General features: G+C 53.1%; 1 protein-coding gene across 1 annotated transcript in view; it reads left to right on the forward strand.

Annotated features, from left to right (window-relative positions):
- Positions 1-2,837: 2,837 nt before the first annotated feature.
- Positions 2,838-18,376, forward strand: part of CCN4 (cellular communication network factor 4) — a 28,687-nt gene continuing 13,148 nt past the window's right edge. Inside the window, exons 1-2 of the mRNA XM_059043071.2 lie at positions 2,838-3,119; positions 17,267-17,546. Of these exons, the coding sequence (XP_058899054.1) occupies positions 3,048-3,119; positions 17,267-17,546 (352 nt within the window). The 5' untranslated portion in view covers positions 2,838-3,047. The remainder of the gene's footprint in view (positions 3,120-17,266; positions 17,547-18,376) is intronic.

Raw genomic sequence — 18,376 nt, forward strand, 5'->3', positions numbered from 1 at the left:
TTCATTCCTGCATTTATCCCCTTTTTGGTTCCACTCATGAGACAGCTTGGTCTACTTGGAAAAAAAATCGTTTTGGAGTCACACAGGTCTCAGTTCTGATGACAATTTTGCCATGCGCGAGCCAAACGGCTGGGGAAATGTATTTCATCTCTCCATGCCTCAGTTTCCTCATCTGTAGAATGGGCATGAGATGACCTGAGAGGAGGATTCAGTGAAATGGCATATGTGTCTCCAGGGGCACGATAGATGCTCCATAAATGCAGCTACCGTTCCCGTCACCACCAGCCAGTCACTTAGAGATCTCCCGGCTCATGAGCGGGAAGTGCCAGGCCCTGGACCCGCACTCACCAAGGCTGACCCCAGACACACACCCAGGCTACAACACGAGGTCTGCCAAGACGCCTAAGCCCTGACGTAGGAAGGGCACAAGGCCACCCAATCAGACCAGCCTGGGCTGCCACCCATCCTGGCTCCTCCACTCGCAAGTGCTGGGACACACCAAATTGTCTGCTTAGGGGCCCTCCTGACAGTCACACGGGGTAGGCACTAATATGCTCCTGGTTCTTCAAGCAAACAAAACTGAGCACAGAGAGACTGTTGGTTGCCCAAGGCCCACAGGTGAGCAGCAGAGCTGCGGTGGCACCCCAGGCGTTTCCCCTCCTAACCCGCTGCCCTGCCTGGCTCACTGTGTCAGCTCCGCTCCAGGTTTCCTGGCAAATGAAGAGCAGCAGCTGAGCCGTCTGAGGCTTGCCGGCAGGCACAAGGGGCCAGCATTTCGGTCATGCAAGTGCTTGCTGCAGTCAGACTTCCTAAAAGCGATCCTGGCATTCTCTGGGCTCAGCTTTACTCTTATTACAGAACATTGAGGGACTTTAGCGGGTGAAGCCGGCTTGGAAGGGTTCAGTCACTGTCAGGGTTCAGAGACTTTGGTTCCAGCCCCCCTCCTGCCCCTAATTTAGTGCATGTCCTGACATCACCCGGCATCTCTGAGTTCCCGATTCCCCTCCCCCATGACACGGGGTAGTAATACCGTCCACCTTGTGGTCATGAGCTATCTCTTGGTACAGGGCCTCTACATACCTGGTGCTTATCAAAGGGTCATTGAACCTGGATTAGCACCTATCACTTTGGGTGATTCCCTTAATAACATTTTTCCGCAGTGCTTGCCTCATGGAATTTGTTTTAAGAGCATCAAGTGAGTTCATGAGAAGAAAATGAGGATTGATGTTTATTGGGCAGTTTCTTGGTGACAGATACCCCACTGCCACTTTACATACATGATTTCTACAAATCCCGTATATTAATTAGGATTATTTGAGCAAATTGCTCTTAATCTATGGCTTAAGCAATAAGTCATCAAATTAATTCATACAGTGGGAAGTCTGAAGGTCCAGGTTTAATTCAGTAACACCTTAAGTTCCAAGGACCCAGGTTCTTTCCCTCCTTCTGCTCTACCATCCTCAGCATGTTGGCTTTTCATCCTCTAGCTTGTGCCTTATATGCACAAAATGACTGCTGCAGCTCCAGCCATCAACTTTGAACTCAAGGCAAAAAGAATGCATAGAGAAGTTTTTTCTCCTCCTGAGGAATGGAGTCCTTTCTAGGAGCCCCCAGCAGAGTCCTCTTTCTGTCTCATTGGCCAGAATCGGGTGAGAGGCCCACCCCTAAATCAATGAATGGAGAGATCATCAGAGTCACCTCTTATGGGGGTCATGTCTATGGTCATAATCTCCCTCCACAGGCACAAGCCTGCCACCACCTCCAAGCAGCCACACATGGTTCAGCGTCCCCTTGTATAAGCTACAGTAAAAGGGAAGAGATGGTGTAATTCTTATGAAAACCACAGGGGAGAGAGTTCCCACTGAGGTCCGGAGATGGGAATTTGCTGGGGTGCGAGAGGAAGAGCAAGGAGTCCACCGAGGCCGAGTGTAGTGCAGGGGAGCGAGAACGGAAGGAGAAGAGATGAGGGAGGCTGCTGGCCTGGAGGCCACGCAAGGACTGGGAATGCCACGCTAAGTCAATGGCCAGGCTTTGGGAGGCTGGAGCCAGGAGAGCGCCATCACCTTGGTTCCATTTGCCAAGGATTGTTCTGGTGGCTCTGAGAAGTGTAGACGGTAATGAACAGGAGGCTGGGGGACAAGTCAGGAAGCTGTGGCTGAGGTCCACGTGGGGATGAGGGGGCTGGACGAGGGCAGACCGGGCTCCAAAGGAGACCCCTCACCAGTGTGGCAAGTGTCCAGCAAGGGGGGAAGGCCAGGCACCCCAACCCACCGGGGATAACAAGCGCCCAGACCTGGGGAGACAGCTCCAGTTCCCAAGGGCTTCAGGCTAAAAGCAGGGGCGGGAACTCCTGTACATTGGAAACCAGAGCTTTACTTTGCAGAGGAGGTGATGATGGTAACCAGGGCCCCAGCCCTGAGCTCATTTGTGAATTCATACCATTTCATGATCAGTGGACTAAAGCCACCCTCCTTTGCTTGCAGCCAGGGAGAGAGGAGTGAAAGATGACAAATGCAAACCAGAAGTAGGGGCAGCCGGGAGGGAATGGAAGGGAGTTTATTTTCTCCACTGGGAGTACTTTCAAAGCCCCTGCCAGCGCTAGCCCCTGTAACTGTATCTCCACCTCTGCCTGGTACCCTCCCACCGTCTCCCCCTCCCCACCTTTGAGAAATGCCTAGGCAGGATGACCCCAGCTCCTTCTGTGAGAATTTACCGCCCTGATGTGAAATCATAGCCCTGTAACTTTCCCTTTAAGAGCTGTCAGAGCCGGGGAGGCTGGCCAAGCTTGGGCTGGAGGTGGGGACAGAGGGAAGAAAGAAAAAAAAAGAGAGAGAGAGAGAGGCAGGAAAAGTTTTTTCGGAGGAAAATGCAGGGTTTGTCCTTAACCCTGACGTCAGATCTTGCTTTAATAAAACCCCCCCCAGGGCTGTGGGAAGAGGCATAGCTGGTCCTCCTGATGGGCCAGGTCAGTCTCGGCCCAGCTCCCCCGAGAGGTGGCCGTATCCTCTGGGCTGCTCCGTAGATGCCTTGGCCGCTGACCTCCAGGCATGAAGTGGCTCCTGCCGTGGACGCTGGTGGCAGTGACAGCAGTAGAAGCAGTGGGCAGCACCCTGGCCATGGTGAGTCGTGCCCGGAGGGGCACCGAGAGGGGTCCCGGCTTCCGCCTCCTCCGGTCCTGCCGCGTGGGTGGGCAGCACGAGAGGGGCTGGAATGTTAGGGGGCAGGGAGGCGTCCACTGAGGAGCAAGGCGACGCCCAGGGTGAGGAGTAGGGCTGCTGGGGACGGCCGATCCTGGCAGGGGGAAGAGCTGGGCCAGCACCTGGGGAAACGAAACGAACAGGACTTCCACGCCCTTTATTCCCACCTGAAATGCAGCAGAAAGGGACACTCGAAGGAACAGAGTCAGGGAGCCTGGACTCCAGACGTAGGTCTGCCCAGACTGGCTGTGTGACCTTGGGCTAGTCACTCACCCTCTCTGAGCAGCATAAAGTAAGGAAAACTGTTGTTACACTTCTAGTCTTTGAGTTTGGAAAATGAGTCTCCAAGTGTCGGAGATGCTACAAGGCAGGGGGTGGGGGGGTGGGGGAGTTAGAAAAGACCAAGAAAAGTTGGAATGGAAAATGTCAGCTTTCAACAAAAGCACTTACTTGCACAAACAGTGCTTAGGCTGATTCTCTAACCCCAAATGCGGCCGCCTTGGGCTTGCACATCCCTCTACAGTTTATGAAGCATGTACAGTCGGGTCTGCAGAGGAAGCCTGCTGTTTCAGGGGATCCCTGAGGGTTCTCCCTCCGCCACCTCCATCCCAAGGCACACGGAGGGGAAGGGAGGAAGGTGTGCACCTCTGAGAAGTCAGGGAGCAAGGCACGTGGCAGCACAGAGGCAGGCGGCTGGCTCGGGGCGGGCAGCAGGCTCGGGGCGGGCAGGAGGTGGGCAGCTGTGAAGAGCTTCTGAATCCAAGATCCCACAGCCCGGGCCAGAGCCCGATGCCAGTAGTAAGGCCAAGAGAACGAAGGAGGATGGCAAAGAGGGCATTTATTACCCACTCGCACGGACAGCTTTCTTGGGGACTGATGTGCCCCATTCCTAGATGAGGAAGCTGAGGCTTGGGGGTAAGCTACTTGCCCGTGGGCTCGAAGACGCTGGTTCTGAATCAACCAGATCTGAGGCTGAGCGCTGACGGCTGACCACAGGCCAGTTGCTCACAGGCGCTGGGTGATGGATACTCCGCCAAGCACGGTAGTGTGCGTTAATGAGATCAGGGAGGGCGTCTGGGTGACTTGCTGTTAAATCCTCCATAACCTGTGCGGCTTCTGCCTGTAGTTGGTGCTGAACCATCCTACCAAAAAAAAAAAGAAGAAGAAGAAGAAGGGACTTCCCTGGCAGTCCATTGGTTAAGACTCTGCCCTCTCAATTCAGGGGGGCATGGGTTCCATCCCTGGTCAGGGAACTTTTAGGGAGTTTGGAGTTTGGGGTTGACATGTACACACTGCTATACTTAAAATGGATAACAAGGACCTACTGTATCGCACAGGGAACTCTGCTCAATGTTCTGTAACAAGCTAACTGGGCAAAGGATTTGAAACACAATAGATACATGTGTACGTATAACTGAGTCACTTTGTTGTACACCTGAAACTAACACAACATTGTTAATCAACTATGCTCCAATATAAAATAAAAAGTTTTTTTAAAAAGGACATTAATTCCATTTTACAAATGAAAGAAATGGAGACAGGGCAAATAAGGGACTTGCCCAGGGTCTCACAATTAATAAGTGGGAGGGCTCAAGCTGAGATCTTTTCCTGCCAAATCCCACTCTCTCTTCCAGAGCTTTCCTGAAAGCTGGAGCACCCAGAAGACGCCCTATCAGCCTTTATTTCAGGGTGGCAATGTCTGGGAGGACAGGGGGTGGATGGAGAAGAGGTGAGAGGGGTAGGATAGTGAGGTCTGAGTGAGGAGGAGAGAAGTATGTAGGGGGGTCCAAGTACACAGGAACCCCAGGTACGTCCTCAGAGCAACCTGCGCTAGGGAAGAGGGGGTACAGGTCCATAGGCTCAGCCGAGGGGACGCCCAGCACAGGAGCTGGGAGTCCAGACAGACCCAAGCAGCAGGATGGAGGGAAGGTTTCTGGGAGGAGACAAGGTACCTCTCTTCTGTGCCCCTGCCCGGGGACCTTCTGTGGGGACCCATACGTCCCCCCTTCAACACTGTTATCTGATTCAGGAGCTCCCCGGATAGAGCCTTAACGCCCCAGTGAGGGCTGGGAGACAAACGTCGACCTGCACTTTCCCTTAGAGCCAAGTCGTCTGTGCTCGTCCTCCCCAAACCCATACATAACGGGGATGTGAGTCCATTCAAGGTCCCACTGAGGTTTTAATGGAAAAAGTGATGATAGATGTCCATATGGAAGAAAAAGTTCATGAGAATTGCCAAGAAAACTTCTAGGAAGTCGAATTGTGAGGGGGGACTTGCCCTGTCAGATAGTAAAACATTATCGAAAAGTTCCGTAATTGAAGGAGGAAGAGGCCAACCCAGGAAGAGATAAATCCAGGAGCGGGACAGGGCAGTGAGCTCAGAAACGTAGCCAAGTGTACTCAGGAATGTAATATATGATAAAGGTAAGCTGCAGACAGACCTTGTTTTTCCATCTCTTTGTTCTTTTCTTCCTTCTACATGTAGTGAGTACCTCCCTTGTGCTAAGAGAGAGGGTCTACATTTGGTGGGGGGGGGGGGTTGCCAAGCACTGAGCCAAAGCCTATATATTTATATACATAAGACCTTCCTCAGTTCATCCACATGACATTTATGATTATTTATTAAGCATCTCCTAAATTCTCATAGCAATACTATTAAGCAGATGTAATCATCTTCCTTTGTAGATAAAAACTAAAGCTCAGAGAGGTTAAGTGATTTGCCCAAGGTCACACAGCTAGTAATCTGTGGGGCTGACATTTGAACCTAGGTCAGCTCTCAACAGTACAGCCTCTTGCCTCCCTGGTCCATGTACTTGTGCAAACATGAGAAGCACAAAGTCTGTATCCCTACTGAGCTTACAGGCTGGCGAGGCAGGTGACAGCCACTCATACGCTGGAATGAGAGGTGGCAGAGGTGATGTCATCCAGGAAAGAGAGGCCGGGCGCAAGCTCTGCCACTGGCTGAACCAGCTCCAGCAAGTCCCCTAACCACTCGGACCTCCCTGTCCTCTCTTTTTAATCGGGGCTGACAGCCTGAGCCCCATCAAGTTCCCTGTTGCTGAGGAGTGAACACAAGGCTGCTTGAGGGAAGCCTCTCAGAAGCATGTGACCAGGTACATGAACGCTGCGCTAATAAATTCCGGGGCACACGTTAGGTCTCTGCTTGTCTGTGTACAGCTGAGACCCATATACCTTCTCCCATAGAAATGTGTGTTGGTGTGCACGGGGTTATAAGCATACATGTGTAAGTGACTGTGGCTTGTCTGAAGGTACAAAGCCCCACGGTGTGTGTGTGTGTGTGTGTGTGTGTGTGTGTGTGTGTGTGTGTGTGTGTGTGTGTGTGTGCGCGCCTGAGGATACGTGGGCTGAGTGTGAAATGCAAACCCATTTTCAGCCCCTCAGACCAACTACAGAATAACGTGGCCGCGGGTAAGTGGCACGTCTCTTTTAAAAGATTGCAGGAGCATAAACGAGATGGCTTCTTTACACTTCCTGTGTATAGCCGGGATCTGAGCTAGCAGTTCAAACCCCACACCCACCAGCTCCCTGCTCAGAGCCTCTTCCGTCCGACTGGACACTCTGCTCCCAGCTCTGGGCCCCTCCCGCCCTCTGCTTGTCCAGGATGCGGGCCAGAGCGTGGCTCGGACTGGCATGGCCCTTGGTGAGGGCTCACCCTCTGGAATGGGCACGGGAACGGTGCTCCTTGGGAGACCTGATCCTCACCTTGGGCTGGGCAGTACCTCCAGGCTGTCCGCGGCATCACCTCCCCAGGTTTCAGGAAAGGCCCCTGCCCCATGCCTGCAAAGCAGCCAAACGCCAGGAGGCTGTCTTTGCACAAACAGAAACCCTGGAATTCCTCCCAGGAAACTTTGCCATCTCTCTGAGCGGCGGGAAGGGGCTGCTGTCGGTTGCCTATGGGAGCAGGGAGGTGAGCCAGCAGTGGTCCAGGGTGGGATCATGGGAGGAGCTGGGAGGGATGCCAACCACAGCCCTGGAAGTAAAGCAGGGCGGGAAGGCTCGCAAGAGAACCGGATAACACCGCAGACGTCTACGAGCGCGGCTTCAGTACACTGTTCATTCATTCACCAACTCCCGTGCAGCACACTCTGTCCCGGTAACATGGATGTTGACGAGGGCTAACACTGACCCAGCGCTGACTGTGTCCTGGGCACTGTGTCCCCAGCATCTGCGTCTATCACCTCCCTTGAAATCCACACACCTACAAGGCAGGCTCATTACAGTTCAGACCTGCACTGTCCAACCAGTAGCCACTTGCTACGTGAGGCCGCTGGGCAGCTGACACGTGGCTGGTCCCAGCTGAGCCGAAAGGCTAAAACACACACTGGATTTCAAAGACTTAGTGTGAATACAAGACCGTAAAATTCTCATGATAATGTTTTTCTGTTGACTCCATGCTGAAATGATAATACTTTCAGTATATTGGGCTAAACAAAATATATCATTAAAATAAATTTCACCTTTACTTTTTAGTGTGGCTGCTAGAAAAAGTAAAATTCCATCCAGAACTCACATTATGTTTTACTAGACGGTGTTGTCCTGGAAAGACACAAGTGTACATAGAACGGTCGTGATAGGTGGGGAAGGGAAAATACTGAGCTCCTCTCCTTGCAAGCTGTGCACCCTCAGACAAATAACCCAGCCTCTCTGAGCCAGTTTCTTCATCTGTAAAACTGCATAATGTTCGTACTCACTTCTTGGGTACCAATCCTCTTGGGAGGCTTAAAGAATAAAGGGAGGTAAAGCACGTGAAGCCCAAGCGGAAACGACAATTGATTCTCACTCCAGAGAGCAGGGGTGGGGCATCCCACCTTGAGCGGGAGCACTGGCTGCAGACAGGTGCCAGGTCCGAGCGAGTGAGCAGCAGTTTAGAAAGACCCCAGGCTCAGTACCAGGTGGGCAAGAGGAGGGGCAGAGTAACTGGTGGGCTGTGCTGGGCTCAGTGCTGAGTTGGTCTTCAGAAGATCTCGAGGTTTCCACATCCCGGCCAGCTTCCCAGAACATTTCGAGGGAGTCAGTGAACACTTCTGGATTGTCATGTACGAGAAAGAAATACTGATGGTGATGATGGTGATAATGTTGATGATGCTGATGGTGCTGGTGGTGGTGCTGGTGGTGACGCTGATGCTTGAAGGTGAGACTTGCGTCTTACAACCCTGAGTCAGGTTGACAACGACAGCGATTTTCGCAGCCCGTCCACTCACTTGTTCCATGGATGCTAACAGTGCGCCTGTGTGCCCAGCCCCTTCCTATTTCTAGAGATGTGGCGATAGATGGTTAACTCAGTCCCTACCGACAAGGATGGCTCACGTGTTGGAGACAGATTTTTTTTCCCTAGCACAGACAAATGTGTTGGAAATCTGACAGGGAAGCTTAGAGGGCTTCGCAGAAGAAGTAAACTAATGTTGGGACCCTGAACCTGAATTCCTGGGGAGACCTCCCGCCCCCAGCCCCAGGAACCTGTACATTAACCAGCACCTTGAAGCTTCTCACACACACATGGTTTCCAAAACCATCGAACGAGAGAGACTCTGGTATCTCCTCGAGCCTTGACATCCTGATAATCTACCAGCTCTCCTCCTCCTCCTCCTTCCGTCATGGCGGGGGGTGGCGGGGGAAGAGAGACAGAATCAGAGAAGGAACTGGGCCTCTCACATGTGAATAACGGGCATTCCAGGGGATGTGATAAAACCTGCTCATCTCATCCCCCTAATCTGGAAGCAAGTCCAGGCTTGGGGCACGGGCCTTGGCTCTGCTCAGCCGTGGTGGTGGTATGAGGGGGTAGAGAGAGAGGAAACGAGAGCCCAGGCCCAAAGGACAGGAAGGGGGGTGGGGGTCCTCCCCTGCCCCTCCCATAATCCTGCATGGAGTCTCAGAGTGGAGAGAAGGGCCGTGTGCGCTGAGCCCGCCCAGGGCTGAAAGGGGCAGGAGGAAGGAAGTGGTCTAAGGGTGGAGGAATATTCTGAGAGAGCTGGGACTCCGATCCTGCTCTTGGGACGGAATGATGGACTTGCACGGAGAGCTAGTCGTCACTGAGGCTTCAGACGAGCCTCTTGCCTTCACAGCGCTCATTTGCTAATCTTGAAAATGAGGAGGTTGGACTTGACCCCGAACTTGCTTCCAGCTGGAGGCGTGATCCGCTCCTAGGGGCCACACTCATTCATCAGGTGGGCCGGCCACTGGGCTCGGGCGCCGTGATTCTCGTAAGGGAGCACATGCTGCTGCCTCTTCCTTAAGAGCATGGTTGGTCTGACACCCCAAAGGCCCATGCTCTGGAATGTCCCTCTAGATATGCTTCCTCCGTTTAAGGCGTCCCCAGATAGCCTCCCTTTTCCCCACGTCTCCTCCTTCAACCCTCCGAGCGTACCCCTGGTCTCATAAAACTGGAAATCCCCAAGGGTCCCGCCATCTCAGTGGTACCCGGTCAGGCGTGGTCCTTAGGGTGCCCGGCCGCTGCTGCAAAGACCAGTGCCAGCTCCCCTGGGCCTACTGAGCGGGCTGAGCGGCCATCCAGAGCTCCAGGGTTTTGACACTTTCCACCACAGTCAATCCTGGAGGCCTTGCAAGTTCGAGAAGCATCCTTGTAAATGCCAGTAAGAGCTTAGTCCCGCCTGCCTCCCCATCTCCGTGAATAAAGCCTCCATCTGCCCCGTGGGAAACCTGCGCCATTATCCACCCTTTTCTCCCTACCCAGGGCCTCCAGCTCCCCACTCGGACCCGGTCGCTAAGAGGACTGATCAGAGAGCCATAGCTTCGGGCGTGGTTCCTGAACACAGAGCAAGGAGTCACAAGACCCCGTTCTAGCCTAGGCTTTGGTTTCACCTCTGAGCCTGGATTTCCAGCCCAGGCTTTGGTTTCATCTCTGAGCCTGGATTTCTTCATCTGAAAGTGGAGATGAGAAACCCACTCTGCCCTCACCCTCAGCAGAACGGAGTGGTGGCCGAGGGGAGACGGCGGCACAGCACCTGGGGCTGAGAGCCAGGCCCCCACCTCCGGGCTGGGCCTCAGCTTTTCATCCATACAAGGGACCTAAGCCTGACTCACAGAGCCCCAGCGACAGAGGCAGGGCGTGCAGGTTGGATGCTGAGCGTGCGTCGAGAAGGAGCTTGGCAACCGCGATGAGAGAGTGATGATCAGGGCGCTTTGGGGCTGGGGTGCTGTCTTCTAGGCTTTTCTGAGAGCTCCTGGACAGCAGAAGCTGGTGGGTGGGTGCTCTGTGGACTGGGGGCTGCAGCCAGCTACCCTTCTTCCCTACTGCTGCCTCCCATACACACACACACACACACACACACACACACACACACACACACACACACACACACTCTCACTCACTCCGGCGGTCTCTGGCCCTATACCCCAAGTAGCCACATCCTGACAACGGCAAACTTCAGCTCTTCAAGGATCAAAAGCACCAGCCCTTGCTGGGACCTCGCTGGGGGCTGAGGACCACACGGAGCTCACTGAGTCTCACTGAGCATCACCCCCACTTTACAGACTTGGAAACTGAGGCACACATTTTGAGGACCTCCCTGCGATCCACGCTGCAAGAACACCCCCAAGCTCCCCACACAGGGCTGGCAGGACCCCTCCCCAGGGTGTCCTGTGCCCCAGCCTCTTGCCCACGTTCTGCCCTCCCCACCCGAGATAGGGCCCCATCCAGGAGGAGGGAAGGGGGGGCGGTCGGGGTCCAGGCGGTGGATGGAGGGGAGGCCTGATCGGAGGCCCAGCTCAGTGAGCCGATGGTCAGAGTCAGAGAGCACCAGACTATCTGCCTCAGCCCACTTGCCCCTGCCCTGCCAAGGGGGCAGGCAGCTCATCCAAGGCCACAGTCTAAGCATCAGGGCTGCAGTCCAGGGCCTCCCACTTACGGGTCCACCCGTAGGGGTTGAAGACGGTTCCCTCTGTCCTACTGGACGGCTGCTAGCTCTTCCCTTGTACGCAGAACAGGCTTAAGTTCAACAGAGGGCAATTTCTTCCCCCTGTGTCTGTACTGGCTCCTGCTCCAGGGCTGGTCCCCTCCCTGGTCAGCCATGGCCACCACCACAGCCAAGCCTGGGATGTGGAAGGCTCTCTGCTCCTTTTCATGAGTTGAATGAACGGAAATTAGGCAAGAACAGGGTCTCTTAGAGGTTGCTGGGGGAATACGAGACCCAGAGTCAGAGCAGAGTGTATAGTTGTCTTGCTGTGTCTCTAACCTCCATGGGCCTCAGTTTCCCCATCTGTCAAATGGGGACCATCAGCACTGCCCTTGCAGGGCTGTTGTGGTCATTGCCTGGCACAATGGGCTGGCTGACTCAGGAGAGATCCCCATTTTCCCCCCAGCAGGCGCACACATCCCAGGCATGGCCCTTAGGTCCTCTGGCCATGAGGCCTGCTTGCCTTCCCCGTGTCCTTGAACCCTAAGCCCCAGCAACGGTGAGCGCTGGTCATTCCTGCTCCGTGCCACTTTGCAGCACCCGCACACCCCTGCTCATGCCGTTCCTCAGCTTGGATGTTCTCTTTGCCATTCTGGTCAATTCTCACTCATCCTTTAAGGATGCAGAGCAAATGGCTCCTCCTCCAGGAAGCCCTCCCTGCTTCCACGGCCCCATCCCTTCCCTTCTCACCTTGCTCTCATAGCCTGTAGACTCTGCTGAGACACCCCGCCATGTGGGCCTTGGGTGTGATGCCTTAAGAGACTGATACTGGTTCAGGTCCCAACTCTGCCACTTGTGAATGGTCTTGGGCAAATGATCTGACCTTTCTGCGGCTCAGTTTACTTATCTGTAAACTGGGGGAGATGCTTATAAAAGTAGCCTGCATCTTAGGGCTCTCACAAAGACTAGATGACTTAGCATAGAAACTAATAAAAGAGGCATAAAAGGCAAAACACAGACCATGCAGGCCTCATTTTGATCTTGATTCATAGAAACCATCTGACTTTTTTTAAAGCTTTGAGAAAATCAGTGAAGTCTTAATACAGACTAAGTATTTGCTATAGGGAAAATTACAAAATTGTAACCAAACTAAGTTAATTGGTGTGAAAATTGTTTTTTTTTTTTTTTTTAATTCTCCATACTTTAGAGACAGTCTCTGAAGAATTTCAGGTAAAATCACATGATGTCTGAGATTTGCTTTGAAATCCTCAAGAATGAAAAAGTATGTGTGTAGGCAGGAGAAATAGAGGAAAGGAGATGGACAGAGGTTGGTTGATAATTATTGAAGTGGGAATAGGTATGTGAGATTCATTATATTATTATTCTCCCAACAGTGTGAATATTTGAACACATCTCCAAAAAAGAATGAACACATTTTAAATTTGATTATACGTAATCCTGGTAGAAGTGCCCGCCACTTGCTATGCACTCCGTCAGGGTTAGCTCTTATTAACAGCACTGCCACGCTATAACAGAAGTTAGCGATCATTTCCTAAAAAAGACCAGAGAGTAAATATTCTAAGCTTTGTGGACTCTAAGCTTTCCATGGAATCTTCCTTTTGGTTTTTTTAACAGCCTTTTAAAAGGGTAGAACCCGTTCTGGTCTGTTACAAAAAATGCTGTGGGCGGGATGTCCTGGGGGCTGGTTTCTGACCCTTGCTCTATAATGCAATTGCCTTTTTCATACTCCTGTCTCCTGGGGAAGCTGGGCGCTCCCTGAGGCTTTATACGGGGAACTTTGTAGATGCTTTATATTCATTTGATGAATGAACAAATTCATGAGGGCTCGTTATTTGGAAAGAAATCTGGCTTCCTGCCCTTTCTACCTTCTCCATATAAAGTCGACTTTCCCAAACAGACGCTCATAAGACTGCATGTTTGTAAAACTAATTAGCAGAAAAGCTCTACAAACTTTCCACCTCCCAAGACGTGCAGCCTGGCCAGCGCTGAGTCAGTGCTGGGCCTCAGGTCCCTGGAGATCCTGCCATCGGGACCGGAGTGAGCATGGAAGGCTCTGGGCAGTGCTGGGTCCTCCAGACGCTCAGGCCAGGTGCCTTGTGGGGGGCTGGGCTAAGAGTTTTCCAAGGCAGTGACCCCACCTGCAGGGCATTCCCACCAGGCCCTGCGTACAGGCCCCTAGGGGTATCCTCGGAGGAGGAAGAGGAGGAGGAGGAGATGCTCAGAAAATGTGTCCACCAGCTCACACGGTGGCTGCAGGTTATTTACACCAGAAAAGTGAGAGCAAAGGGTCGGAGAGGGCTGACCACAGGGCATCTGCAGCTCTGGGCCCAGGTCTGTGTCCGCATTCTCCCACTACCCACCGAGGCCTCTCCTTTCAGGGAAGGAGCAAACAGAAACTGCTTCCAGACAGGGCAGCCCTTTCCTAAACCCCCCAGGGCCCAGTTGAGGCTGACTCAGGCCATTCCTGTCTCAACCCTGCCCCCTGGTGGAGCCTTTGGGTGTGGCCGCCCAAACGCGGGCAAGCCCAAGCTCTCTACCATCCCTCTCATTCATGAAGCACTAGCCCAGGGTGCGCCAGACTCAAGTGTTGGGCACCTAGGAGTCAAGAAAGGGCAATCTGTCCCTGAAAAGCCCCGCGGGAGGCTCCCATCTCCTCTTCCGGGGACCCCTGGAAGCTTGGGCTCAACTGACTTACAATTTCACCACCCGTGTTGTAATCTCGTGTGTGTGCCTATACTGTGACTGCCTTCGGGTAAGAACCACGCCTTGTGCATCTGGGCACCAACCGCGCAGGAGATGCTTAGTGCATGTGTGTGATGGGAGGATGGAGGAATGAATGTATGGATATGAATGTGAAGGAATGAAGGCGTAGGGCATCATGGTGAGAAGTCCCTCTGGAGGGCCCCTCTGGGGACACTCAGAGACCCCTTCTCAGCTGCGAGACTGTGAGCAAGTTACTTAAGCTCTTTGAGCTTCAGTTTCCTCATCCGTAAAATGGGGGTAAGACCATAAGTGCTCATGAGGGCTGCTGGAGGATGCTGTCATCATTACTATTTTACAAATGAGGAAACTGAAGCTCAGAGAGGGTGAGCACAGCCCCAGGTCACAGAGCCTTGGGAAATGGGTTCCACTCACTGCAGATGCCCTGCCCTTTCCTCCTGGTCCCAGGGCCCTGTTCAAAGATGAACCACACACTCTCAGAGGATGGTGGGGTCCAGCTCCATCATCAATCAGCTCCATCATCGATCAGGATGATTAAGGTCTCAGGGTGGCACCCCACCACTGCCAGCCTCCTACTCTCTGCCCCCATGCCTTCCACCATTCATTGTTGTAAAAATGTTTTCCTTCTTAATTTTAATCTGCTTACGTTTGTCCAATAAATATGATTAAATGGATTGATTCATTGCTTTTAACCTGCCTTACTGATTACCCTCCTTGCCCAGCGGGTTAAGTAGCAGACGTGGTCTTAGTCCATTTGGGCTTCTATAAGAAACCACACACACTGGGTGGCTAACAAACAGCAGATATTTATTGCTTACAGTTCTGGAGGCTGGAAGTCCACGATCAAGGCCAGCACAGTCACATTCTACATGAGGACCCTTTTCATAACTGGCATCTTCTCATTGTGTCTTCACATGGTGGAAGGAGCCAGGGAGCTCTCTGTGCTCCTTTTTATAAGGGTGCTAATTCCATCCATGAGGGCTCCCCCCTTATGACCTAATCACCCCCAAAGACCTCACCTCCTAATACCATGACCTTTAGAGAGGTTAGAATGTCAGCATATAAATTTGAGGGGACACATTCAGCAGACACTGAGGGGTCTTATCATGGGGAGCTGCTTCTTTTTTATTTCTTTCATTTTTCAGTCTTTCTCACAAAACAGTAAAAGCAAAGTACATCATTCTCACTGAACTACATGAGGCCTGCGTACCGAAAATGGTGTGTGCGCTGCAGGTTGGCATGGACTGTTTTGTGGAAGGCTGGTCAAGTTGCCAGCAGGTCAGGCATGTAAGTGCAGTTCTAGAAAAGTCATGTTAAGAAAGGAAAATGGCCTAGAATCTCCCCATCGTACCCTCCCCTGGCCCAGTTCTCTAAGACGAGGGTTCCCATTCTCACAAGAATCACCAGGGGTGCAGGTCAACATATAAATTCTGGGCCCAGCATAGAAGAGCTGAAGCTGAATATTGCGAGTGGACTTCAGGCATCTGTATCTTAACAAGGTCCTTAGGCAAGTGGACCCTTCTCACCCTCGGCTGCATTCAGTACCCAGGATTCTGCCCAGGCCACTTCAGTCAGGCTGTCTGCGGACAGTGGCCGGGCATCAGCGTTTATCAAAGCTTCTGGATGGTTCTAACATGCGGCAAAGTTTGGGAGCCACGGTAGGAAGTGACTGTGTGAGGCGCTGGCCTGGGGTCTCTGCCTGGGAGCTGAGGGGCTGCGTGGGCAGAACCAGGCAGGTGCCCAGCCCGGGAGGCATCAGGGCACAGCCCCACCCTCCTGTCTCTCCTGTCAACACAGTGGTGTCCGCGGGGAGTCCACATCCAGGAGCACATTGCAAAAGAGACTCTTATGTGAACAACTGCAATTTGGAAGTACCCCAGGCTGTTCTTGATTCTCTGTGGCTTTCTCCAGACGATAGATATTCTCCTTGCTTTCCGATTGTTTTCCTTCCTTTTTTTCACCCTTAGCTTCTGCTGTTATAAAAAATGATGTAGGCCCATAGAGCAGTGAGTTTGCAACAGTCCCTGTACCATGACCAAGGGCAGGTGGACATGCAGTGCCATCTTGGGTATTCAAGGCGGCTGATGCGTGTGTGTGTGTGTGTGTGTGTGTGTGTGTGTGTGTGTGTGTGTGCGCGTGCCATCACTTTCCCTGGGGTGTGGGTGCTGGACAAGGCAGTCGGGATTCAGAGGGTCATGCACCAAACTGAGGAGTCCTCAGGCCCCGGGGTCTAAAGGTCCTCCCGCGGCACAGCTCTCAAGGACCTTCTAGGGATGGGAGATTTCCTACCACTAGATGGCGCCAGCAGCAAGGGCTTGGCTCAGCGGACCCAGGGCCCCTCCCTCCACTGACACCCACTGCAGCCCTTTCCTGGGGCTCAGAGGGGAAAGAAGGAGAAGGAAATTAATAAATATAGGGGCTTCCCAGGTGGCGCAGTGGTTGAGAGTCCGCCTGCCGATGCAGGGGACGCGGGTTCGTGCCCCGGTCCGGGAGGATCCCACGTGCCGCGGAGCGGCTGGGCCCGTGAGCCGTGGCCGCTGCGCCTGCGCGTCCGGAGCCTGTGCTCCGCAACGGGAGAGGCCGCAGCAGTGAGAGGCCCGCGTACTGCATAAATAAATAAATAAAAATAGTTGCCTGAAACCCGATGTTAAATATGCATATCACTTACATGTGGAATCTGAAAAAAAAAAAGATACAAATGAACTTATTTACAAAACAGAAGTAGACCCACAGACATAGAAAACGAATGTATGGCTACCAAAGGGAAAGGGGGGGAGGGATAAATTACGAGTTTAGGATTAACAGATACTCACCACTGTATCTAAAATAGGTAACTAACAAGGACCTACTGTATAGCACAGGGAACTCTACTCAATATCTTGTAATAGCCTATAAGGGGATATAATCTGAAAAAGAATTTACATATATGTGCGTGTGTCTGTGTATGTATGTATAACTGAACCACTGTGCTGTATACCTGAAACCTCAGTGGAGAGGGTAGATCTTTAGGACGCAGAGAAAAGAGCAACCTGTTGAAAAGAGCGGCGGGGTGTGGGCCGGGCCGCACAGCGTGACTCATCGGAAGGCGTTTACTCGAAGCTGTAGCTCCCTCACCTCTAATCGAGGCCAACTCAAGAACCTCCCAGGTTTCGACACGAGCAGAAGGAAACACCCATGGGGCTCAGAGGTCTGACCTAGAGTCTGCCCCCTGCCACCCCCCCGCCCCAGCCTACCAGCTGGGGAATTCGGGCAACTGGCTTAAGTCTCTGAACCCCGGCTCCTCCTGTGCTTGCACTGAGGAGAAAGGAGACGTCTGGCTATGAAAAGCGTGGTGGAGAAACATAATTTCGCGTAAACCTTTTAAACACCATGAAGACGGGAAGGGGACTGCAGACCTTTGGCCTTTGAACCCCTTACCTGGCAGCTCCCTTGATGTCTGCCCTTCCCCTGCAGGCCCTCTCTCCAGCTGCCACGGCCACGGTCTTCAGCCCGGCTCCCCTGGAGGACACCTCTGCACACCCCCAGTTCTGCAAGTGGCCGTGCGAGTGCCCGCCATCCGCGCCCCGCTGCCCGCTGGGGGTCAGCCTCATCACAGACGGCTGCGAATGCTGTAAGATGTGTGCCCAGCAGCTTGGGGACAACTGCACGGAGGCGGCCGTCTGCGACCCCCACCGGGGCCTCTACTGTGATTACAGTGGGGACAGCCCGAGGTACGCAGTAGGAGTATGTGCACGTAAGTGACACCCCCCCCACACCGTCCCGCCAGCCCCCAGCACCCCCAGCTCTGGCGCAGGGCCCCCCCCCACGCCCATTACCCTTCCTCTGGCCTGGCTCCAGTTCTGCAGGAAATACCCCCGCCCCCTACCCCAGGCCATGATTAGAGGCCAGAGGCTGGGCTCTTCCTGAGGAGGGAGGGATGCTGCATTCCTCTGGCATCCAGAACCTGGCTGTCTTCTCTGTTCTCCATCCATGGATGAGTCCAGGGAAGAGAGATCCACCAGTCAAGACCTAAGCCTGGTTCTGTCTTCTTCTTCTTTTTTTTTTTTTTTTGTTTTTTTTGTTTTGTTTTGTTTTTGTTTTTTCGCGGTACGTGGGCCTCTCACTGTCGTGGCCTCTCCCGTTGCGGAGCACAGGCTCCGGACGCGCAGGCTCAGCGGCCACGGCTCACGGGCCCAGCCGCTCCGCGGTATGTGGGATCCTCCCGGACCGGGGCACGAACCCGCATCCCCCGCATCGGCAGGCGGCCTCTCGACCACTGCGCCACCAGGGAAGCCCCCTGGTTCTGTCTTCTTAGCGGTAGAACTCTTTGCTGGATGCCCATGACCTCCCAGGGGCACCGGGACCCTGCAGAGCTCCAGATATTTCAGTAAGATTGTAAATTAAAATAACACGGTTTTAAAACATTTAGTAGCCTTGAAAGAATAAAAACCAGCAGCCTGAAGCCATCTCTTCCTACCATCCACCCATGTTCCTCTGGTTACTGCAGTCACTTTTAACTTTCAGCCCTTTCTTCTGATAGTTGCAAATATTCAACACATGTCTTCTGTTATATATTGATTGGCT

The sequence above is a fragment of the Kogia breviceps genome, chromosome 17, assembly GCF_026419965.1.
Source record: "Kogia breviceps isolate mKogBre1 chromosome 17, mKogBre1 haplotype 1, whole genome shotgun sequence".
Classification (NCBI taxonomy): domain Eukaryota; kingdom Metazoa; phylum Chordata; class Mammalia; order Artiodactyla; family Physeteridae; genus Kogia; species Kogia breviceps.